Genomic DNA, 25,766 nt, shown 5'->3' with positions numbered 1-25,766 from the left:
TTGTAATAATAAGTAATAGCACCAAAGGAACCTTGTGGGACTAGTGATGATCTAGGAGGAGGACATTCACTCCCCAGAACAGGTCTTCTTTTGGCAGGTCGTGGTGATATCTGATTATTTTGCTAAGGCATGGCTTGCTTCATCAGGTATCCTTTTTAAAAACTTCTCTAACTTTCAAACTATATGCAACTGTAGGGAGTGAATTTAGATCATTCTCAGCAGCACTGTTCCTACAACTGCTTTTAAATCGTCAAGTTTAGAATGTTTCAAAAGCATAATAGGAAGTGGACATGAATTTTCCTTTAACAAAATATAATATAGGGAGAACATACTGACAATACCATTTTCTGCCTTTAATTAAATATCCCTCAAAAGTTAATGTTACATCGACAGATGTTTTACTTTGTAAAAATTGATCAGTACCACTAGCTAAATTTGATTGATAGTTATTCCACTTTAATCATAGATGCGGCAAAAGGCCAAGATTTGTCTCAGCTACAGTAACTTTTAGCATAAATAATTCCAGATCCTATACCTTTGAACTTACTTATAAATTCAGTTTCTGAAAGAAGGAATCAGGGCTACTTGAAAATTACAATCTCTTCTTCGGCATCATCAACAACAGAGCGCTTTTTTCTCGGAAATTTCCTCTCCCTCTTTTTAGTAATGGCACAATTTCGACAACAAATTCCATGTAACTGGATGATTCCCATAATTCTCCCTCCACACATGCTGCTTAGCATACTAAATATAGGGTACAGTCTTGGTTAAAAGCAAAAATCGGATCTTCATTTTTTTTGTTATCAATCTTAGATAGCTTCCCCTCTGCATTTGCACTTGAGTCTGGCAGTGCACGTAAGTGCAATATAAATAATTAAGGCCTATGAAAAATCTCGCCACTGTACTCTCTCAGTGACAAACAGAAGACTACGGGGTCTTTCGATGAATTCTCCCCCCTGAGCAAGAAGAGCCTCTTTCTTCATTTTTCTGGAAGTCAACACCGCTTGTGATCAATTTCATTTCAATTCTAGTCCCTTTTTGTTTTAGATTTTTCCCAACAGTTCAGGAAAACACATCAACAAACGAATTGGCGTATCAACTATACCAGATAATGCTTCTTCTGGGTCTAGAATTTTCAAATTTTTAAGAGTGTAATCACTGTGGTCCATTCATTTGCTCATTTGGGAGCAGAACTCAACTAAAATTCGAGTGTATCAATAGGCACATCAACATTACCAGACAATGTTTTTTCCATGCTTATACACAAGAATAACATGATTGAGTTGAATCAAATTCACTGCACTACAACAGGAAACTTCAAATGTGCATACAATCGTGTTTCAAGTGCACACAGGAAGCTTTCGAACTTTTGTGCGATACTTTCGAACTTTCCATGGAAAAGTGCAGTTGTCTGTATCGTAAGTACTTCAGTGCGACAGTGACCAGAAGAGTGTGACAAGAGTGCAGTAGTTGGCAACCGTGGTTGCCAGCATATTAAGATCAGCATTGCCATCGGCGGATGTTTTTGAGGGAGTGAAAATTAAGACCCAAAAAGTCATATTCGCTCGAAAAGAGTGAAGTAAAAAATTTAGCCGTTTAGGCATCTTTCTGTTATGATTACTCTACGGTTATTTAAGATGATTTTTGAGAAAACCCCATTTCAGCTCATTCCTTACTTTCTACGTTTCATTAAGGAACGAATTAGTTTAACTATAAAGGGGAAGGCAGACTTTTTTTTTCATCAAGAAAGATCCCTCTGAGATAAAGCGTATCTGCAATATCTAGGAAAGGTAAGGTTACGGAATTGAAATTTTATGTGGAGAAAAGAGCTCAAGCAGAATATTTTTTGTATCCAAGGTGTCACTTTTGACTCCCGTCAAAATCACAAATAAAAGACACCAAAGAGATAGATAAAGGAAGCTGAGTGATGCTTCTGACGTATATCTGTTTTCTAATTACATTTTCATACTACTTAATACTGTGAATATTCTCGCAGGATTCTTTCTAATATATTATCTAAAAAGTGTTGGTGAATCAAAGGATTAGATCAAGAACCATCCTAAACCTTGGTTTCAAACTGAATGAAATTTAACCAATAATTCTGTTGAATAAAATCAAAGCAAATGCTCAGATAACCTTCTGCAACTTAAAAATTTAAATTAGAATCTCGTAATTTAGTTCTTGTGTAGAAGAACTACAAAAACACTCATAATATAAAAAACCTAAGAAACGAATAAACCGTATGTATTTTTCATACCTAGCAACCTGAAATAGCATTTGCCAGAGAAACTCCAAAGGACAAGTCTAGATAGCCACCTTCCTCCAGCCAAGCCAAGTTGAAAATCTCATTTTGCAGCTATTAAAATTATTTTCTTTCTTCTTCATTTTGTAATTCTACACCGCGTTCAATAAAGCTAATTGCAATCGATTGAGATTGATTTTTGTTACTAATAGTCAATGAAAACCATTCTCTTTCAAATATATTGATTCTCATCAGCTCGACAGTGACAAAAATCAATCGAAATCGAATGCAATAAGCTATATTAAATGCATGGCTAGTAATCACTGTCTGTCCAGAAAGACCGGAATTTTGACCAGGCATGGCATAATTACTGCACAGTTAAACAAGAAATTTCAAAAAGATTCAACATAGAAGTATTTTGGCGGACCAGTAGCTCGAAAAAAAATTTCAGGGGCGATAGCAATATTTTTGGGATAGGATGCCGCCGGTTTTTTTGTGGTTTCAGGACCAACACAGGCCATGGATTTCTTTTTAGTAACTGAATTGGAGGAAATATGCGTAATCAGTATAATGCGCTGTGGGTTCCACTAGCGATACTAGTAACTGTGGTACGGTGAGAAAGAAGCTTCTCCAAGATGAAGTTTATAAAAACTTGCTTCCTGTCATCTGTAAACAGAGAAAGATTGGTTGGACTGGTGTCAAAACCCAGTGAGCAAAGAATGACACGAGGCATCTAACTTAATGGTTTAGTTACAACATTTGCAAAATAAAAAGCAAGGAAACAAAAACTGAAACCCTGCTGTAAAAAAGTGAAAACAATCCTTAAGTTATTTTGACTATGTGACATGAAAATAGTGAATTTATATTATAAAATACATTTTTACGGCTTAAATATTCCATATTTTATTAAATAAATTATCGCAGGGCAGAGGAAGGGGGTCACGTATAAATACTTTGAACTAGGGTGCCAGAAAGACTTCAGCCGACCCAGCAAAACCTTCTTCACAACCAGGATCCTAACATTAAGACGATCATCCTTAATTAGATCAGAAATAACTTGATGTTTATTAATCTGTCAAAAAAAAAGAAATAGTAGAGGATTAAACACTCTAATAATCACTTGACACTATGATCATGGTGAACCATCAGTTGAAATCAGTATATATAAGACTTAGGACTATTCAAATATTCATTTCCTATTTTATTCAAAGCAAAAAAGATGAACAGGTGCAAAATTTTAGTGTACAGTAGTCATCTAAAGATTAGCTTTACTGAATAAAGAAGCGACAATTTTTCCTTTGGAACATGAATGGTTTGCTGAATCCAGCAGTGGCGAGTAGGGAGACAAATCCGTTAGAAAGGGACGTAGACTTTTCACATATGGGAAACGTCACATAATTCATCAATGTTCCTGAGCCAAAAAAAAAAACAATCTTGAGCGCAGCCTCATAAACAGTATTTGGTACCGATTGAAAAAAAAGTTTCCTATAAAAATACTTACTATAGTTTATAGCTACGAAGCCTGAAGATTAACAACAAGGAACAGAATTACGTTTTAAATATAAAGGAACAGGTCTACTGAGCGTTGTCAATCATGTTGATTACTATCAGTCAATCCCGCTCATCACCACTGGTTATATAATTTTCGGTATTGACTGTTACTTTAAACAGCGCGATTATAAAACAAAATAAGTCAGGCTTTCTCAATCGAACACATAAATTCTTCTGATTATGCGCTGCAAAATGCCAAATTCTGTAGTAAGAATCTTGAAATTGGTATTGAAAGTAGAGGATTTGGGAGAATAGCTGAAACTAATTTGCAAGTAGTCCTTATCCCAGGTTAATGAACGGGCTAAGTGGTAGGCGCGGTGGTGTGAGAGTCTTTTGTCCTAGGGGCACAGACTCAATCCCAGTTTTGATCAGTTATTTAATTTAGGACGGGGGTCAGTGGCGTGACTCTGTAAGCTCAGCCTGAGTCAACCCATGTCTAAATGGGTACCTGGAGAAATCTGGGGATGGTAAGCAGGAAGCGTGTGTGAAAGTACAGGATGGTTGGCCCTCCGCCCCGCATTGCACTTGTTGCCTGAAGGGCTATGAGACAGAGATCAGCACCGCCGGTTTAGACCTCAAGGGTTTAGTGCCGTCTTACTTACTTACAGGTTAATGACCAGTTCCATCTATCCTTTTTTTTTTACAAATGTTTAAAAAAAGAAGGCTATGAGGTTGATACAAAATCAAATATCCCAGTGAAACTAAGAAAATAACCGAGAATATGGTCTTATTTTTGTGATCTCATTTTAATTAGCATAAATTTTCTTGTAAGTAAACTTTATCTTTGCAAAAATTGCCATCCTTTTATATTACGATTAAAATAATTTTGTGATTATACGAGGTAATTTAATAGTAGCTTTTGGCAAATCCCCTTCGAAAATTCGAGATTTCTGACTGACTTAAGCCAAAAGCGTTGATATTTGGATATATCTTTTTGAGAAAGTTTTCTTTCATAGACTGCCAGGTTCTGTTTGATAGCAAGTTTTCTTCTTGCTCCATTTCTTTCCAAATCAATGTTCCTTTCACCTCGTTATAAAGTTTGTTCCTTATGATATATTCGACTATTTTCTTCTGTTCATTATACCTGTAGGGTAATCGACTTCTTTTGCTATAGCTGGATATGCTCATCGTGTCAGAAAATACTGGTTGCAGAACTGAAAAAAAGAATAACAATAAAGACTATTTATAAAAAGGGATTTTCGTAGATGGAGGAGATACCCCTTAACATTAGTCAAAGAAATACTATGAAAGATTTACTGAGTTCAAAAGAAAATATTCAAACTATATTGGCTAAAATACATGTTTTCGTAGAATCCTCATGGTCAAGTAAAAATCATTCATCTCGGACATTTTTGGCCGTGTTCAACGATGATTGCATAAATATTACTTAAATAGTGTGCTGCCTATTCAAGACTGTATCCAAGATAATCACTGGCCCTGTTTGGGTTTTATTAGCCCTTTTATTGTTTTCTAAAGAATCAGCATATCTCTTGTACTCATGTTCATATTTTTAGAAAAAACAAAACTGAACAAAATCAGGTTGTTTATCAATGCCTGTTCTGTAGTATTTATTCTTTACCAAGATTCAGAAGAAAGTTTTTGGCTTTAACTTACCCCAGTAGGCTTTGTTGCATTTCTGTTTCTCCTAACGATAAAGAAAGAACTTTTACTCAAAGCCACAAAATTGTAAGCCATTTTTCTTAACTCATTTACTCGTGTTGTATCGCAAAAAGAGCTATCTTTTCATTAGTTTTCTTTTGGTCAGTTCAGTCTGACGGTTAAATCTTAAAAAAAAAAAAAATCAAGAAACAGTTGAAAATCAATTGCCTAATTTGAAAAATCAGATTTCCGATTATGTTGTTACTAGAACTTTGTTATTATTTGTTATTTTGTTATTAATGCAGTGCTGTTAAAGGTGAATATTTCATTTAATATGATGGGAAAAATCTAAGATTGAAAAGCATCTCAGCAAGTTGGGTTCTACATGTTGGAATATTCGTGAAACGTTTAAGAACAAATCTACAGTGAAATTCAATTGCAGTACTTCACAGCAAAATCCAGTCACAACAAAATCCATAGCCCAGTTTTATTGGGATTTATCTAAGAAATATTTTCTTTTTTTTTACCTTGCCTAGAAAAATAAACAATTTGGTAACTATTGTCCTATTATATGGTTATGATGTACTCTTCTTACAAATTCCTTGCTTTGAACTAACTTAATATTCTAGCCTCCTACTCTTCAGACACATAATATGTACAACTAGAATATTTATTATGTTGTCTATTTGTGTAAGATTTTGATTTAAAAACGTAAGGGCGTATCTGATAATTTTTCAAAAATGAGATAGAAGAGGAATACATTGGCGCCAATTCACACAGATGTAAGGGACGGGGGCGATTAAAAAAAAGTCGAAATAAAAAAAAGGATTTTCAAAGAGAGAATTGCGCAACTTGCAGCCCTTGTCCCGAGGACTCTGGGGAGGGGGGTCGACATACCAAAACATATAATTACTGGACCTTGAACTATGCTGAATAAAATGGCTATCTTAAAATTTTGATTGGATGTGTTTGGAGAATTGATGGGGGTGAAAGGGGGCAGGTTGCCTCCGATCCCTTTTGACTCTTAAAACGATACTAGAGCTTTCAATTTACAATCGAAAGAGCTCCTTCCGAAGTTTTTATGACAACTCCTTCTATACGAAGCAACTTGGTCAGAAAATAAAACAAATAAATAATATATTGTACCAAGATTGCTCTTTACTTAGACAGCGCTGCCTATGATTTTTGGTCACTTGGAGTCCAAATTACTCTACAATTCTAATCTGATCGCCTTAAGTTTTAATATAGCTCTTTACTTTTTTTTGAAAAACATTACGAAAGTAAAACAGTTCAAAATAGGGATGAAACCCTATTTTGAGTTATCTACGTTGAAAAACGTTTTTGGCGAAGTTTTTTTTTATATTTATTTCTGTTGGTTCTGACTGTCAAATTTTATTAGTGGTTAATATTACGAATATTTCTCCAGTTTTTCCTGTTATCAGCTAAAACTTCATTTTTAAATAAATTTCGTACAAATAGCAATCAGGGTTTGAAACCGTTAGAAGTAAGAGTTTAGAGCCGTTCTTGAGCTACGATTTTGAGTCAACAGTGATTTTTAGATAATATATTCGAAAGAAACCTCCTGGAAGAACTGGAACGTACGCAGGGGGGAGGGCCTTCGGGCCCAGGCTCTCCCGAAATTTTGTGAAATGTTTGATTTCCCCATGGTTTTTTGGGATTTCTGGCAAAAAAGGACATTTATTAAGAATCTAGATACATGTGTGAAGCCTTTTTTGGGGGATTTTACACCATGCAATTATCCAGTCAAGTCACTGCCCAATAATTAATCCATTTTCTGTCTAAATTTTTACCCTCTTTGAAGTAAATAACGACGAAGACCACATTGCCTTTCCATCACAAACACCAAAAACAAGAAGAACAATAGGGAATTTTTTACGACAGGGGGAAACAAATTAGAATGAATATTTCGGCCCTATGTCCAAGGGCCGTCCTCAGCAATACAAGTAAGAAAAAACAACTTACAAGAGGATAAAATCAATAAAACCAAAATGAACAGTTTTTCAAACAGTCCCAGCATCCTTACCTCAGCTAACTTCAACCAGGACTGATAAATAAATTGTTATGAAACGAGGCAATTCATTGAAATGAAACAAAATGATTTAAAAACACGTTTTTAATGCCAGCCCAGCTGTTTTCGCTGCTAATCTTATAGGTCTATTTGTGACAGGTTCTGTGTTAATATCTATTGGTTTTTTATAATATTTCGTAAGGTCATTTTTAACTAAATTTGTCTATAGAGCATTCAGTGAATGTTCTCCTAAATCTCCTAAATCACCAAAGCTCTGAATTTTAATATTACTTCTGTTTCTTTTGATTCTACTTTAAGCAGCCATGTTTTCGACAATCCTAGCCACAAAATACTTTTTGAAGAATGCGCCATTATTAGCAATGATCTAGGCATAAAGCAAGTAGTTCGAGGAGCAATTGAAATCAGACTTAAGATTAATAATAATATTTCCTTAATTAGGAATTTAGGAGAATATTCACTGAATGCTCTATACACAAATTTAAATGAAAATGACCTTACGAAATGTAATAAAAACCAATAGATATTAACACAAATAGACCTATAAGATCAGCAGCGAAAAAAGCTAGACTGGCATTAAAAATGTGTTTTTAAATCATTTCCTTTCATTTCAATGAATTGCTTCGTTTCATAACAGTGTACTTATCAGTCGTGGTTGAACTTCGCTGAAGTAAGGATGCTCAGACTGTTTTGAAAATCTGTTCATTTTAGTTTTATTGATTTTATTCTCTTGTAAGTTGGTTTTTATTATTTGTATTGCTGAGGACGGCCCTTGGACATAGGGCCGAAATATTCATTCTAATTTGTTTCCCACTGTCTTAAAAAATTCCCTATTGTTCTTGTGGTTTTTGGCCTCTTTGAAGTAATTAGCAATTGTACGGTTATTTCTTTTTTGGTAGAGAGAGTTTGCTTTTCACAGCAAAATGGAATTATCCTTGATATTAGGGCGTTTATCCCCCCTTTTCAGGATAAAGTACAGCTTTTAATGGATCAATTTTAGAAACTATCATTTTTCATTAAAATCTACGTTTTTGCAATAGAAGAACTACCCCCCGCAGCACCCATATTGCACTGTTAACCCTAAAATTTCCCTTTCAGTGGGATATAATAGATTAATCACTGGTTCTAAATCGCTATGAACATAATCTGAGCCTAAAACGTACGTTTGAGGCTTCAGTCCTCTTCCCCCCATCCGCTACAACACTACAGATTAAAGTTAATCTTTATTTTCCGATATACGTGCTTTTTACATTACTAAATAAAAAAAGTGCTACTTTATGTCTGCTGTTTCGACGGTTTTGGCCCCCCCCCCCCAAAAAAAAAAAATTCATGCGTACGTACCTGTGGGAGAATATTCGAAATATTACATATGAACGAAAATAGAATAAATTTAATATCCCCCTCAAAATTCTCTGGAAGTTCCATCTTAATACACTTTTCCATTCCTGAGATATTGCACATATGCCATTTTGACAACCTGGATACATATGGTGTCTTTTGATTTAGTTCAACATCCCAATCGAAAGTCCCTAAAAGTTTGAACTTGAACTTAAAAATTAATTCTGAGATATTATAGACACTCTTTATGGACAACCAGGATGGACAGAGTAACTTTAAGTTCAACATCGACCCAAAATTCTCAAAAAGTTTTCAATTTAATGCCCATAGCCGCTCCTGAGATAAAAATTGAAACTCCCAGATACGCCCTTTTGACAACATGGATGCACCTAGTGTCTTTTGATTTAGTATTACATTCCCACAACATTCTCTGAAAGTATTAACTTAATGCCCTTAGCAGTTCCTGAGATATTTCTGATACACCCTTTAGAGAACGTGGATGCAAATAGTCTTTTGACTTAGTTCAACATCTGCTGAATTTTTTAACGTAGTAGTCTTGGCAATTCCTGAGATATTGTAGATAAGCTCTTTTGACAAGCCGGATCCACTTAATTCCTTTTCATTTAATTCAATAGTACTTCTAGTAGTAGCAGTCACAATAAGATTGCTACCAGTAGTAGTCACAGTCACAAGCATTCGTCTTCTGCAATTCGTTTCAGTCATAGCTTGGTGCAAGTAGTCGCAGAATCAGTCACAACTTGTCGTAGTCTCAAGTAATCCCAATCACAAGTAATTGCAGCCACAAGTATTCCGCTTTGCAATCACACGTAGTTGCAGTCATAAGTAGTTGTAAGTAGTTACAGTCACAAGTAGTCGCCGTTACAATTACAGCAGCAGTAAGAGAAAGGACCCTGAAAGCTTCAAGTTAATACTCTTAGTTGATCCGAAGATATTGCAGACACTCCCTTCTGATAACCTGGATGCAGATAGTGTCTTTTGGTCTAGTTTAAGTCTAGAGTAGAATTTGAAGAAGAGGAAAAGCTACCTTTTCTGCACGTTTTGTTAATGAAAAGAGAATACCGACTGTTTTTCTCAATACATAGAAAATTACACTAACTAAACTAGGTATAAAAAATTTGAACACCAGAGACAGCTGTAAATCAAAAGAAATCCTGCACCAGGCTAAGATATTCATCACGAAATACACATGCAATATTACATTTTACTATTCCCCCAATGGCTCATTGGCCTGTAAATAGCATATTGGAAACATATCGGTAATGACTTGCAGAGATCGAACATGAAACTACCAGAATGTTTAGGGAGGAGGAGGCAAGAGGACCACACATTTTGTGATTATAGAAAGACATGTGGGAACCAACAGCTCTTCATCTTCAATCCACCAAAACATTTTGCACTATTAACCCTTCGTGTAATCAAAAAATTATTTACATATGAAAATAGCAGAATAAAGGATGTTATATCTTGGGAATGACTGGAAGGATCGATTCAAAATTTTCTAGAATTGTTCAGAGAGGGCAAGGAGAATTCATAAATTGTGCTTGGGGAAAGGGAAACAGGTCCCAAAATATATTTTATCTCCTAAATATCGATTGGTCCAAAAAAAGCCCACAGTTTTTTCTTAATAGCTTAAGACATACACCTGTAACCTTTTAGGCCAAGGCAACCCTTTTTCAGAGAAAAAAGGGTAAAAAAAATTCTTTCGCCAAAAGTAGACCCGAAACTGTTTTTCTATCAGCTAGGACTCTTCATTTCTTTGCTCAACCCAGGAACTCGACCTTAAATGTTTTTGGCAATTCCAGATCTAAGGATTATAAGATTCAAGACCCACAAAAGCGGGACTTTAAACTCCATCTCTCCAGTCAGCCTGATAAGGACATTCATGAATTTCTTGGCTAGGTTGGACTGCTATGAAGACAAAATTGAAAATAGTTCTGGCTGTATCGGTTCATCAAACAGTTCGTGGTAACGAACTGTAGTAAGGAGCGACCCGGCTCAATAGAAACCAAAACTCTAAAAAATGGAATTTTGATACCAATAGCTACATCAAAAGAATCGCATTTAAATGCTGATTTTAAATATATAAGTTTCATCAAGTTTAGTCTTACGCACCAAAAGTTACGAGCCTGAGAAAATTTGTGTTATTTTAGAAAATAGGGGGAAACACCCCCTAAAAGTCATAGAATCTTAACGAAAATTCCACCATCAAATTCAGCGTATCAGAGAACCCTACTGTAGAAGTTTCAAGCTCCTATCTACAGAAATGTAGAATTTTGTATTTTTTGCCAGAAGGCAGATCACGGATGCGTGTTTATTTGTTCGTTTTTTTTTTTTCTTTTTCTTTTTTCTTTTTCCCAGGGGTGATCGTATCGACCCAGTTGTCCTAGAATGTTGCGAGAGGGCTCATTCTAACGGAAATGAAAAGTTCTAGTGTCCTTTTTAAGTGACCAAAAAATTGGAGGGCACCTAGGCCCCCTCCCACGCTAATTATTTTCCCAAAGTCAACGGATCAAAATTCTGAGATAGCCATTTTATTCAGCGTAGTCGAAAAACCTTATAACTATGTCTTTGGGGACGACCTACTCCTCCACAGTCCCCGTGGGAGGGGCTACAAGTTACAAACTTTGACCAGTGCTTACATATAGTAATGGTTATTGGGAAGTGTACAGGTGTTTTCAGGAGGATTTTTTTGTTGGGGGGAGGGGTTGAAAAGAGGGGGATATACTGGGGGAACTTTCCATCAAGTAATTTGTCATGGGGGAAGAAAATTTCCATGAAGGGAGCACAGGATTTACTAGCATTATTTAAAAAAAAACAATGAAAAAATAAATTTGAAAAAGTTTTTTTCAGCTGGAAATAAGGAGCAGCATTAAAACTTAAAACGAACAGAAATTATTACCCATATGAGGGGCTCACCTCCTCCTAATACCTCGCTCTATACGCTAAAGTATTTTTAGTAATGTCAACTATTTATTCTACGGTTTTTGTGATTCAGGGGTCATTCTTAATGAATTGGGCCAAAATTTAAGATTTAGTGTAAAGAGAGAGGTACTGACGAGGGGGCGAACCCTCTCATATGTGTAATAAAAACATGAGAATAAAAAATTCTTTACGTAAGCTAGTTTATAAGTTACGTATATCTTTTACTAATAAAAAGATTCGTAAAAAATTAAAAGTTCTAGTTGCCTTTTTTATTAGCCAAAAAATTGGAGAGCAACTAGGCTTCCTCCCCCGCTCTTTTTTCTCAAAATCATTCGATCAAAATTATGAGAAAGCCATTTAGCCAAAAAAAAAAAAAAAAAATGCAAATTTCGTTTTAATTATTTCTCTGCGGAGAGCCAAAACCAAAACATGCATTGATTCAAAAACGTTCAGAAATTAAATAAAAAAAACAAGTTTTTTCAACTGAAAGTAAGGAGCGACAATAAAACTTAAAACCAACAGAAATTACTTCGTATATGAAAGGGGCTGCTTCCTCATCAACGCCCCGCTCTTTACGCTAAAGTTTTTTACTGTTTTAAAAAGAAGAGTTGAGAGAAAGAGTCAAACTATAGCGTAAAGAGCGGGGCGTTGATGAGGAAGCAGCCCCTTTCATATACGAAGTAATTTCTGTTCGTTTTAAGTTTTAATGTCGGTCCTTACTTTCAGTTGAAAAAACTTGTTTTTTTATTTAATGACACCCAAAAAATGAGCTAAGTTTTTTCTCTGATAAACATGTAATTACAAGACATGTAGACAGGGTCAGACGGACCTTAATGAAAACAAAATACTTCTAGGATCGGCTGCATTCAAATATGACATCTAAAATTAGGCCAACAAATTTTTTAGGGGACTGCCCTCCCTCCTTAGCCCCTTCCTCTTTGCGCTAAAGCTTAACTTTTGTCCTCAGTATACTTAAAAAATGGAAGAGCTTAATACTGAGCATTTGCTTGAAGCAATAAAATTTCACTTCAAAAGTTCTACTAGGCAATCAGTAAAAACACATGTGCAAGTACCCTTTAATTACATTTGTTGAACTTGGAAATGTTGATAGAATAATACTTACTTGTACTTGTAGCGTCCAGTAGGTTCGTCATTGTAGTAAGCCACGAATCTCGGTCGTTCAACCCCTCGCTCTTTACGCTAAAGTTTGACTCTTTTTCTCAATTCTACTTTATAAAACAGTAAATAACTTTAGCGTAAAGAGCGGGGCGTTCTGGAGGGAACAGTCCCTTTCATACACGGAGTAATTTCTATTCATTTTAAGTTTTAATGTCGCTCCTTACTTGCAGTTAAAAAATCTTGTTTTTTATATTTAATTTCTGAACGTTTTTGAAATAATGCATGTTTGATTTTGGCTATCTGCAAATGAATAATCAAAACGAAATCTGTGTATTAATTTTTTATTTATTTATTTTTTTTTGCTAAATGGCTTTCTCTTAGTTTTGATCAGACGATTTTGAGAAAAAGGGTGGGGGAGGAGGCCTAGTTGCCCTACAATTTTTCGGTTGCTTAAAAAGGCAACTAGAATTTTTAATTTTAACGAACGTTTTTATTAGTAAAAAATATACGTAACTTACAAATTAACTTACGCAACGAACTTCTATATTCGTATGTTTTTATTGTGTAGATGAGGGGGTTCGCCCCCTCGTTAATACCTCACTCTTTACACTAAAGCTTTAATTTTTTCCCAGTTCTTTAAGAATGACCCCTGAATCACAAAGGCTGTAGAATAAATAGTTGAAATTACTAAAAATACTTTAGCGTAAAGAGCGAGGTATTTAGGAGAATATTAACCCCCCATATGCGAAATAATCAGTGTTCGTTTTAAGTTTTAATGCTGGTCCTTCCTTTTAGTTGAAAAAACCTTTTCATTTTTTTAATGATGCTAGAAAATCCTGCACCCCCTTCATGAAATTTCTCTTCTCCCATGAAAAAAATCCTCCAAGGGAAGATCCTCCCACGTAGTCCCCTCCCCTTGACCCCCCCCCCCCCCAACCAAAAAATCCCCCTGAAAAGGTCTGCACACTTCCCAATAACCATTACTGTACGTAAACACGGGTCAAAGTTTGTAACTTGCAGCCCCTCCCCCGGAGACTGTGGGGGAGTAAGGCAGCCCCAAAGACATAGTTATTATGTTTTTCGACTATGTTGAAAAAATGGCTATCTCAAAATTTTGATCCGTTGACTTTGGGCAAAAAATGAGCGTGGGAAGGGGCATAGGTGCTCTCCAATTTTTTTGGTCACTTAAAAAGGACACTAAAACTTTCAATTTCCTTTAGAATGAGCCCTCTTGCGACATTCTAAGACCACTTGGTCGATACGACCACCCCTGGGAAAAAAAACAACAAACAAATAAACACGCAATCGTGATCGGTCTTCTGGCAAAAAATACTAATTTCCACTTTTTTGTAGATAGGAGCTTGATACTTCTACAGTATGGTTCTCTGATACACTGAATGGTGATCCTATGACTTTTAGGAGGTGTTTCCCCCCTATTTTCCAAAAACAAGGCACATTTTCTCAGGCTAATAACTTTTGATGAGTATGATTAAATTTGATGAAACATATATATTTAAAATCAGCATAAAAATCCAATTCTTTTGATGTATATATTAGAATCAAAATTACGTTTTTTAGAGTTTCATTTACTATTGAGCCGGATCGCTCCTTACTACAGTTCTACAGTTTACAGTACTACAGTTTTGTTTGAAAATCTTGAATCTTCCAGTCCTGTATCTCGAATAAAGACTAAAACGAGCAATCAAGTCAAGCGTAAAATGAGCAGAGATTACCACAAACAGGAGTAAAGCTACCACTTCACTCTGTAAATTGTCTAAGGGCTAGAGCGTCATTTCCGCTTTACTAAAACCGATTTATATCTCGAGCTTTGTCTTTTTCATTTGTCATAATATCAGCAACAACACAAAATAAAAAATATTATCACAAGACTAATGAAGGTTTACAAATGAGAGTGGTGCCCCCCCTCTCAAAAACTTAACAGCTGGAGTTTCATTTGCATTTTACCGAAAACAATACATGGGTAGGACAGTATAGTTTTTATTGGTTAGAACATCAAGAAAAAAAAAACACAATAAAAATCAGGATTACACGAATGAACTACTAAAGTAGACAGGTTTTTTTATATGTAACGATAGTAATCTATCAGCAACTTTAATTTTTCCATATTATAGCTACAAAAGAACAACAAATTCGAATATATTTTATTTTCAAAAATAGTTATTTGTTTTTTCTAAGTTTGACTGTCTTGAAAGCTTTATCCCGTTTTTATTCTCACTTATATTCAAGTGTAATTTGAAAGACAGCGAGGTCCAAAAAATTATTTAAATACACTAACGAGCAACCTATATAAAAATCAAGTATATTTTCAATATCTTATTTAGCATATAAATAATAATTACCTGGGGAGTCTTTGGGCTGCAAGGAACTTCGATCAGCGATCCCTAGAACAATAGACTCGAAAATTTCAGGGTTGTAGAATTTTGAAATTCTATTTAGTCGAAACGGTATGACATCCACCAATTTTTTCTTTCTGACACACATATGAATATAATCGACAGAAAAAATATCATCCTTAATTCTGTCCTGATTTGTATCCCTAGATGCTAAAATCAAGTCGTAATCATCCGTTTGTTTTACAAGTTTGGCACCACATGCCGTTAAAGTATCAGTATCTATTCTTGAGCCGCCGATCAGACAAACTTTCAAGGGATTTCCATTTCTTGCAAATATATCTAGTTTTGGAGCTAATAGCAAACCATAGTTTCCGTTCATTGTACGCTCACGAATTTTAGTTCCTGACAAACAATCTTTATCTATTCTCTTAGGGGTAGAATGGGGTATATTTATGTCACTTTCCTCATCTGTAAACTGATCACTTAACTCAAAACTAGTATCGCTTGGGGTAGCAGACCCTTCTTCTAAATTATAGTTAACGCCGTCTCTCTGAGCTTTCAGTTCATCTAAGTTAATGATTGATATTTTTGTGGTATTCCTAAAAAATAAAATTATATTATTTTGGCAGAACAATATAGCATTTTGGCAGGAAAAAAAAATCAAATAAGCTGCAAACAATCAAAATTTCAATTTCTACACTAACTAAACCACCTCGTGGCCTGGAATCAGGAGCACGTAAAGCTTCTATTTCAGGGCATTACTTAAAGGTAATATTTTCGACAGTTCAAAGGCATTTCATGGAGCTAAGGCCAGAGGCCCGCTAAGCCCAAAGCATCCAGAATTTGGACAAAGCAACAAAGTGAGGCTCAGTTTCTTAAAAAGTCGTTCTATCAAGATTGTCCTTCGCAATTTTACGTTCCGTAACCATTTGAAAAAGACATCGAGCCTATATAGCTTAACAGGGCACCTTAACATAGCAGGACAAAAATTTCAACTACGGTAGCCATGGCTGTGATGGAAGTGTGGATCGCAGCAATATTTCTACTCCAGAATTCGAAAAGTCAGGTAAAAGATACAAACCAAAAAGAAAAATCAAGAGATTTTGGAAAGATTTAATTTCCAAATAAGGAAGAAAAAATTTGATTTCTTTCTTTTATAGTGAACATGGTGCATTTTCTTCTTGTTTTCAATTTTTTTCCAAAGTAACAGTATTGTTATCGTAGTTCTCTTTTTTTTTCCGTGATCAACATTCTGCATTCACACACAGAACAAGAAAAAATCAATTTTTTATCTTTATTAAAATTACTTCATGATAAACTTTCTTTCGATATGAGGATTGTAAACAGATAACAAAAGTTCTCCAGAAGCTTGCAATATTTCAGTTGTTTTTCACCAAAAAAGATTATCTGTGAAAAAACCCCAACCTTGCACAAAAAACAACCTTTTTTCCAGTCTCCTAAATAATATGAAAGTCAAACCAAATTAAACTGACCTAGCACCAAAACCAAACTTATTAAGAAGCATTTCCACCAAATTGGATTTTCAACAAAACATTTCCAGGCATTTAAGCCGGTCCACAATAAAATCGTATTCTTTTGTTGAAATTATAATTAGTGTTTGAATTTCAACAAATGATTGAAATTATCAAGATTTATTTACTTTTCAAGAGAGATAATGTAATTCTCGGCGCAATTAATGAACATAGTTGCATTTCAGCAGTATATTGAAATTTCAAGATTTATTTATTTAAAAACAGCTTTCATAGTATTAGCAAGAGCCTCAACTAAATAACGCTATCTCTTACAACAACAAAAAAAAGGGAAAAAAGTAAGCATGATTAATGACACTTGGATAAAACAGAGTAAAAGAATTGCTGAATCTATTCGTTCTGCATCTTATTGGCTCGAACTTGTTCTTGTGTCGTGTATTAGCTTTGGGGGCAATAAGAGGAGGCAACAACGTACTTTTTTTTTCACTAGCGAGGAGCAACTGTCCAAATTTGCACATGAGATGGAACCTCCGTTCTCTCGGGGTTGGTGTTTTCAACGTTGCAATTGCAGTTACACACGTGTCATATTTGGGGCCCAGTATTATTTTTGTCGCACGTTTTTGAACAGCCTCGAGATCATCACCTAAGTAGTCAATGTTGTGCACCTGTGGTCCCCAAACAGGGCAGGCGTATTCCAGCAAGGGACGTATATAATAGATATGCGCTATTCGTAACTAATTCATTGGGAAACCTAGTCGTCGGAGTGCAGCCGGTGATCGCAAAGCGTAATTCCTTTTTTCACAAGTTTAGAAACAAGGAAGCTGAAAGAACAGTTAGTAAGAAAAGTCAGACCAAGAATAATTACAGTTGAAGTGGTAGAGAACCAGGGTTCAGGGTAAGCTACATCCCTTTTAAGCGGATAAAAAAAAAACATCACTTTTGTTTTATTGACGTTAATTTGAAGTTCATTATTCCTGCATTGATCAGTGAAACTATCTTTCAATTCTCCCTGGAACTGGGGTATTGCTTGGGATTCATCCACGAGAAATTTGAGCAAAGCAGACGGACCATCAACGTATTTAAAGTGTTCATCAAAGTCAATAAGAACGTAGTAGATCACATCCAAGAACAGTAAGGCAGCCGGCTTGGTACCTTGGGGGGCACCACGCCTTATTTCAGCCTATTCAAAGTTGAGATCTCCGGCAAAAAGCACAAATAGACATTGGTGACGACTTCTGAGGAAATCGACTATCAACAGCAGAGTCTGTTTTCTAGCCCCCATTTGTTCAAGATTTTGTATCATTGCATTACATTGCGGAATCGAACACTTTACGGTAATCAGTGAGCAAAAGGTCTACTATGGTATTTCCCCTGTCTAGCCATTCAGTTATCAAGTGATAGAAACGCACAAGGTAATGGGTAGGATTGCTTCCTTTCAAACACCCATACTGGAAAGGTTCTAGGGAAGGGTTGATTTGCGTCAGGAGTTCACGATATATAAAATATTCGGTGACCTTGGCGAGATTTGGAATTATTGAAATTGTACGGAGTTGTTCACATGATTTCGGGTACTTCACTTTAGGTATAATCCGGACATGTGCTCTCTTCCATGCTGGAGGGAAGATTTGATCTCTGAAGCACTTATTTATTACTGACGCATAAGGTTTAGCCAGGAATGGTGCATATTCAATTAGAAGTTTGACTGGCAGTTATCCGGGATATGAAGCAGAGTTTTTTTGTTTTGTTTTTACTTCTTCAGTTTCCTACAAACTGGATATTCAGGTATCTCAGGAGGTTGGTAGTCAAAGAAGTCAAATTTGACGAAGATGCAATAAAAATTAATAAGTTTAACTAAAACACAAATCAGATGTTTTATAGAAAAATTATTTAGACTCTAAAAAGGCTAAGGGTATTAAGGTGAAGCTTTCGGGGAATGTTGAGGAAAGTGTTGCACTAAATCAAAAGACATCAAATACATGCAGGTTGTCAAAAGGGCGCATCTCAGGGGTGAATAAGGGTATTAAATTGGACTTTCAGAAAAACGGAATGTTCAAATGACCAAAAGAAAATATGTACGGATTATTACTTCTACTACAACTATTAATACTATTGCTATGACTACTATTACTACCATGATAACTACTACTTCTACTGCGACTATTACTAAGGCTAAGGGCATCAAGGTGAAAATTTCAGGGGATGTTTAGGGGGAAATAGAACTAAATCAAAACATATTATATGCATGTAGGTGTCAAAAGGGCGTATGAGCAATATCTTAGGAACAGCTAAGAGTATTAATTGAAACTTAAAGGGTATGTTAAAAGGGATATTGGACTAAGCGAAATACACTATGAGTATATTGCTACTACTATTACTAATGCTACTAGGTAATATTGAACTAAACCAAATCATACAATGTACATGCAGGTAGTCAAAAGGGCATATCAGGATTCTCTCAGGAACAACTTAGCGTACTCAGTTGAAACTTTCAGGGCACTGTGAGGGGGACGAGGGGTCCCAGGCAGAAATGTGTTTTTTTATCAGGGGATTTTAATGCCCATGTTAGTAGAAAAAGGGATATATGGTACCTTAATCTAGGTAAATGTGGTACACGAAAAGAAAACAGTGATGATTACAAACTGCTGCAATTTTGTAGATATAACAATCTAGTTATAACCAATAAAGTGTTTGGTCATAAAATGTCCCATTAGTTAAGATGGTGTTCACATGATGGTAAGACAGCTAACCTCCTTGATTATGTTATAGTAAACCGAAGACTGGCAGGATCGATAAAAGATACTAGGATATAGAAGTGCTTTTATTGACGTTAAAAGTAAAGATCACCATCTATTAGTGTCTAGGGTTAATATAAAATTGAAATTTGGGAGAGTAACTACCTTCTGGGAAGCTATGACGTTGTTGAAGTCTGGGATGAGAACATAGGAGAAAATTTCCAGGAACAGTTGAATACTACAAAGGAGAGAATTTAAAATTTGACAGTGTAGAAGATAGACGGAATAATCTTAGGAAAATCCTTTGTGAAGTTGCTAAAGGTGTCGCGGAGAAGAAAGTTAGAAGCGAAGCTAAGAATATTCGTAAAAACCCTTTACGTGAAATAGACAAGAGGAGGAGCTGGTACAAGAATTATTTGAATGACAGATCATGAGAAAAAAAGGAATGTAAAGAAAGTGGAGAAAGCACTGAGACATGAAATAAGGTATCGAGTTGCAACTACCTAGGTTTATTGAGTAGATATTGAAGAGATATTATAGGGCAGCCATGCTCTCCTTCATGCCCTTTTTAGACGTCCCCTCTGCTCGCTGATCAAAATTTTGAAACTGTCATTTTGTTCCAGCTAGTCTAAAGGTCTAATAGCTATGTCTCCGAAGATACCATGCCCCCAAAACCCCAGGGCGAGGATTGTAAATTATACAATTTGCCCATTATTTAGGGGCAGGATTTATCATTAGGAAAGAGGAAAATGTTTGATTTTCAGTGCATCCAAGACAGCTAGGGGCATTAAGGTGAAACTTTGGAGATTGTTGAAAGGCATTTTGTAAAAAATCAAAAGGCACTATGGACATTTAGTTTATCAAAAAGAAGGGTCTGCAGTATTTCAAGAACGGCTCTTGACTTTAATTTGAAACTTTCAGGACATATTGAGGGGGATGCTGTGAAGTGTTTGGAGGGCTGCCAGCCCCCTCTCATGGCCTTTTCAGTTGCCCTCTCTCCAAAAACATTTGATTACAACTTTGAAATAGCCATCTAGTTCAAAATCAGATAAATATACCTATGGCGATGATAATAAACACAAGGCGTGTGTGTTGGTTGTCAAAAGGGTGTACCAGCAATATCGAAGGAGCGGCTGAGGGTATTAAGTGGAAAATATCAAGGGCCTTTGAGGGAGATCTTAAGGAGCTATCAGAGGACAACCAGCTCTCCTTACCCTTCTCAGATGCTTCCTTCCCACATCACTCATCAATGTTTTGAAAAAGCGATTTCAAAACTTTGGCAGTCTTTTTTTATGCAGAATTTATAATTAGAAAAAGAGTAAAATTTGATTCATATGTGTTCAGAAAGGCTAAGGGTATTAAGGTAAAACTTTGGGGAATGTTGAACTAAATCAAAACATACTACGTACATCCAGTTTATCAAAAAGGCGTATCTGCAATATCTCAAGAAGGACTGATATACCCCTTTTGACAACCCCTTTTGACATACCCCTTTTGACAACCTATATGCATGTAGTGTGTTCTAATTTAGTTCAGCATCTCTTCAACATTCCCTGAAATTTTCACTTTGATACCTTTAGCTTTAGTAGTAGCAACTGTAGTAGCAGTAAAATTTGTAGCAGTAGCTAGCACACAGTGTCTTGCGGTTAGTTCAACAGCCCAATTAACATCCTCTATAACTTTTTGGAATATTAAACAAAGTCAGAAGATACTACTAGCATCCAATTCTGTCCAAAGGGCACATCTGCGATATCTCAGGAATGGCTAAGCGATATCTTAGGAAACGTTAAATGTTTTAAGTTGAAACTCTCAGGACATGTGGAGAAGGGGGTGTTTAATTATTTTTTGTCCTTAATCACGGTTGTAACATGATACGGGTTCGAATTTCGTCATCCCTCCCTATAGAACCCCAAAGATTATGCAGATTATCAGCACATATATTTGACTATTTTTCCAGTACCCCTCGATCCAAAAAATTATAGTTCAAATATTAATTAAAATATTTACAAAATTTTGTGAAGCATATAAATAGTAAGCGAAAATTTGGACTCATGCAGAAAAACCAAAAAGATTTAAACTTTTCTTTTCAGCACGACAAGAAATTAATTTTTAAAATCTTTTCCACAAAAGAGGTCTTGAAAAAAAACAGAAGAGCTACATTAGACCAAATAAATGAAACTCAAAACAAACAGAAATTATGATAAATAACCAAGTCAAAGTCAAACTCAAAACGAGCAGAAACTGACACATAGACAAGTTGGGCTAACGCCCCCTTTGCCTTCCAAAGACCAGAACGTAATTTGCACTTTACTAAAAAAAAAGTATTTTAATGACTTTCAAGAATAAATATATGTATGCATTAAGCTGCATATCCCCATTCACTAAGCAGAAACCACCAAAAGAGGAGTAGAGCTAACGCCCCATGCCTTCTAAAGACCTGAACGATTTTCAATTTACAGAAAGCGAAATAGATTTTATACGTTTTCTGTTTTATAACTTTAACAAATCCCAATATATCAAAACTTTCAGGAATAAAATCCCAGGGAAGGGGGGGGGAGAATGTATTTTAAATGCCTAGAGATTGGCAAATTTATCGTTTTTTCAATTAGTTTAATGAAAGTGCCAAAAAGGGCATTTTTCAACGAAAATGCTTCCAGAATAAGTACTTTCCAAAGTCTAGAGGACAAAAATAAATTTAGAACAGGGACACAGCCCCCCCCTCACTTGACACTACTGGTAGGTTTTATTTGGAATTGTCTGAATGTCACAGTGAACATAGTAACATTTGGGTAAGAGTTTTGGAAATTGTCAATGCTGTTTTTTTAGCAGCCTAGAGTGAATACATACAGGTCCTTTAGCTGTACGAGAGTCCAAACTCTTTAGCCTAGTTTCAATTTCTTCAACTATAATTCTGGGACATGGGATCTGGTGAGGAGCTTCATGTTTAGGATTGGATTTGGGTCCAGGTTGTGTTGTTGCTGTGACTAAACTTCATGGTTAAGAAGATTCCATCCTCATAATGCTACATGAAAATGAACATCATGTTGTGACTAGTCAGAACTCCTTGGGGCTATAACAATGAAATTCTAATCCGATTGTATAAGCAGTACATTTGGCCACAAATATAACATGGTATTAAGCTATATAGCAAATGCTTGACTAGCACTAAAAACAAGCTAAAGACAATACGAAACTCAGCCTTGCATACAGCCTTTGGCGTTAGCCAAAGCTCACAATCTACGTTCCCCCATGAAGAGTCTATGCTAGTAAAATTGAGTTTAACCAACACCAAAACCCACACAATTGGATCCAATCCGGATCATACAAAGGTATCGCCACTAAAGCACTTCAACTACATGCTTACATATCCCATTTCAGCGGCTCACATTATGCAAAAGTTCAGCTTCACACCGCGCAAGCTATGAATGAAATGCTAAAAGGAAGTTATTATGGAAACTCAGACTCTAGCACAACTCTACAATACTAAAAAGCTACTTATATTCGTTGACAGACCTCTACAAGTTGTACTAATTTTTCCCTAACTGGAGGGCCATACCGGCTGAAAGACTCCACCAACCCTTGACATCATATCTGCCGAGATAGTAGTAATCAATGAAGGCTTTGAAAAAAAATTATGGAATCTTCACCGCCTGCCTAAACTCATAATTCACTCAAGACATTGTGGCTATTAAAACAACATAAAACCAAACTGCTGTTACTGTTTTTCTTTATTCAACTTAAAAAAATACAAAACAATATTATGCCTAAAGTCTTTTCATTCTGTTGACTAAGATATATGAGGACTAATAGAGGACTAGATAATAATATTGGGAATAAGATATTAGAGGACTAAGATATACATATGATACATTGCCTTTTAAATAACCTCCAACAACAAGCAATTAAATGACATCCAACCAATACAAATTTTTACTCTTTTCCATCCATCTTGGGATCAAAAGAAACGCTAGAGTGGATGAGGTAGCTAAAAATGGGTCCCACCTTCCATATATAAGTCACAGACCAATCCCTTTAATAGACACTCTCAAACTCAGCCTCGAAACTACTTCTGGCACCACACAGCAAAGGTATATCTCTCCTTTTAAGACAAGGAGTGAAATCATCCTATACCACCAAATAAGAAGCGGCGTAATAGGCCTATATTTTGAATTTGCTCTGATAATTCCAAGTTTTCATTCTGATACACTGGATCACTTACTGACAAACAGTAGTGCTCAATAGATAAAAACTAGCAGCAGCTGTCTACAGCTGATGGGAGTACTTCAGGGTCTAGGCATCATACCAGCAGCAATATTGGTTTTGCAGCTAGAATTGGACCATCAAACAGAGAAGGAGGTCTACTTGGTACTCTTTGAGTTTTTTATGATCTTGTAGACTCCTAGACACATTGTAAGCCACCGTCATCACTTGGACCTCTGTGGAGCATCATCTGCAGATAATACTGCCAGCATCGAATCAATGCATAGATTAAAGTGGATACAGTTTTAACCCCGAATCGATTTAATAATCAACTTCTCGGCGAATAAGGAGAATGCCTTCCAAAAGAAGAGTTGTAGTCCCAGTGGATTGGGTTGCAGTTATATGGCAAATCCCTACATTCTGTGGGAAAATGAATTGGCCAAAATGGGCTAGTATCCAAAGGTTTTCATTTTAAAGAAAACAAAAAGAATCCTTTGCATTAGTGCCAAAATCACCATATTCTAAATAAAATGACAGATTGAATGGTTCCCAGATTAGACAATGCATTATTCCAGAATCTTTGGGTTATTTTTGTTACATAAGCAGCAAGATCATTTTTTAAATTAGCTATTGGTTTCCTTACATTGTTCCTTGTCTTTTTGGATTCCTTGTGATGGGTATGTCTTTTCAAATTACTATATTTTCTCTATTCTATGCTCTCTTCTTTTATTTCATACACAGTTCAGTTCCTTTGATAAATTTGCGAGGGAGTTTGAAATTCTTAACTTCAGTTGCCAGAGAAATAAAGCTTCAGTCATCAGAGCATTGCATTAAAAATTATGCCACAATGATTACACATTATCTGTCAAAAGTGTTTCCCATTGCACATACATAAGGTGTTCTTTCAAATTTTTAATCAATATACATACAGCCTATTTATATATATATAAACTAGCTGTTGGGGTGGCGCTTCGCACCACCCCAACACCAAGCTGGTGGGGGCGCTTCGCGCCCCCCAAGCCCCCCCGCACGCGTAAGTCGTTAGGCGCCATTGTAGTTGTGTCCCTATGTCCCACCTGTGGATATAGATATATATATATATATATATATATATATATATATATATATATATATATATATATATATATATATGTTTTTAACACGTAAAACTTGCGAATATACAACATTCTTTGCTGTCCCATTGTCTGTGCATATAAATAGATTGTCAGGTTTACCGACTCTTGAACATGCAACATATAATGGTCCATGGGAAAACAAACCGTATTCAGATCTATACCTCATGATTCTAATGATTGCCCTTGAGCTTTGTTGATGGTGATTGCTAATCGACCATTCCCTGAGTCGCCATCGTCATTTATATATCCCCCTGTGCACCCCGGCGTCCCCTTTGTAGTTATGTCCCTGTGTCCTGGTCGTCATTTATATTCCCTGTGTCCCGGTCGTCATTTGTGTCCCGGTGTTCCAGTCTGTGATTTCTCTTTGAGTGTCCCGGGCGTCATTTATATTCCTTGTGTCCCGGTGTCCCGGTCGTCATTTATATCCCCCTGTGCCCCCCGGCGTCCCCATTGTAGTTGTGTCCCTGTGTCCCGGTCGTCATTTATATTCCCTGTGTCCCGGTCGTCATTTGTATCCCGGTGTCCCGGTCTGTATATACATTCGTTTTTTAGTTTTGTTTTTCTCCTTTATTTTTTTCCTTTTTTCTTTTTTTTCTTTTTTAGTTTATTTAGATTTTTTAGTTTTTTTGTATTTTTTTAGTTTTTTTAGTTTTTTTTTTACTTATGTCCTGGTCGTCATTTATACTCCCTGTGTCCCGGTCGTCATTTGTGTCTCGGTGCTTTGTTGATTGCTAATTTATATTATATTTATATTTATATTTTTTATATTTATTAATATTTTTTTAGTTTTCTTTTTCTCTTATTTTTCAGTTTTTTCCTTTTTTTTAGTTTTTAGTTTTTTTTTGTTTTTTACCTTTTTTTAGTTTTTTTAGTTTTTTTAATTTTTAGCTTTTTTAGTTTTTTTATTAGTTTTTAGTTTTTTTTTAGTTTTTGCCTTTTTTTAGTTTTTTCAGTTTTTTTTAGTTTTTAGTTTTTTACCTTTTTTTAGTTTTTTTTAGTTTTTTAGCTTTTTTAG

The 25,766-nt window shown here is 35.7% G+C and overlaps 1 protein-coding gene across 1 annotated transcript in view; it reads right to left on the bottom strand.

The window, feature by feature from the left end:
- Nucleotides 1-3,430: 3,430 nt before the first annotated feature.
- Nucleotides 3,431-25,766, bottom strand: part of LOC136038706 (uncharacterized) — a 46,200-nt gene continuing 23,864 nt past the window's right edge. The window contains exons 2-3 of the mRNA XM_065722027.1: nt 15,200-15,792; nt 3,431-4,947 (exon numbers count right to left, since the gene is read on the bottom strand). Coding sequence (XP_065578099.1) covers nt 4,640-4,947; nt 15,200-15,792 — 901 coding nt within the window. The 3' untranslated portion in view covers nt 3,431-4,639. The remainder of the gene's footprint in view (nt 4,948-15,199; nt 15,793-25,766) is intronic.

Source organism: Artemia franciscana, chromosome 18, assembly GCF_032884065.1.
Source record: "Artemia franciscana chromosome 18, ASM3288406v1, whole genome shotgun sequence".
NCBI lineage: Eukaryota > Metazoa > Arthropoda > Branchiopoda > Anostraca > Artemiidae > Artemia > Artemia franciscana.
The sequence above is the reverse complement of the archived record's forward strand: the minus strand, read 5'-3'. Positions and strand labels throughout refer to the sequence as shown.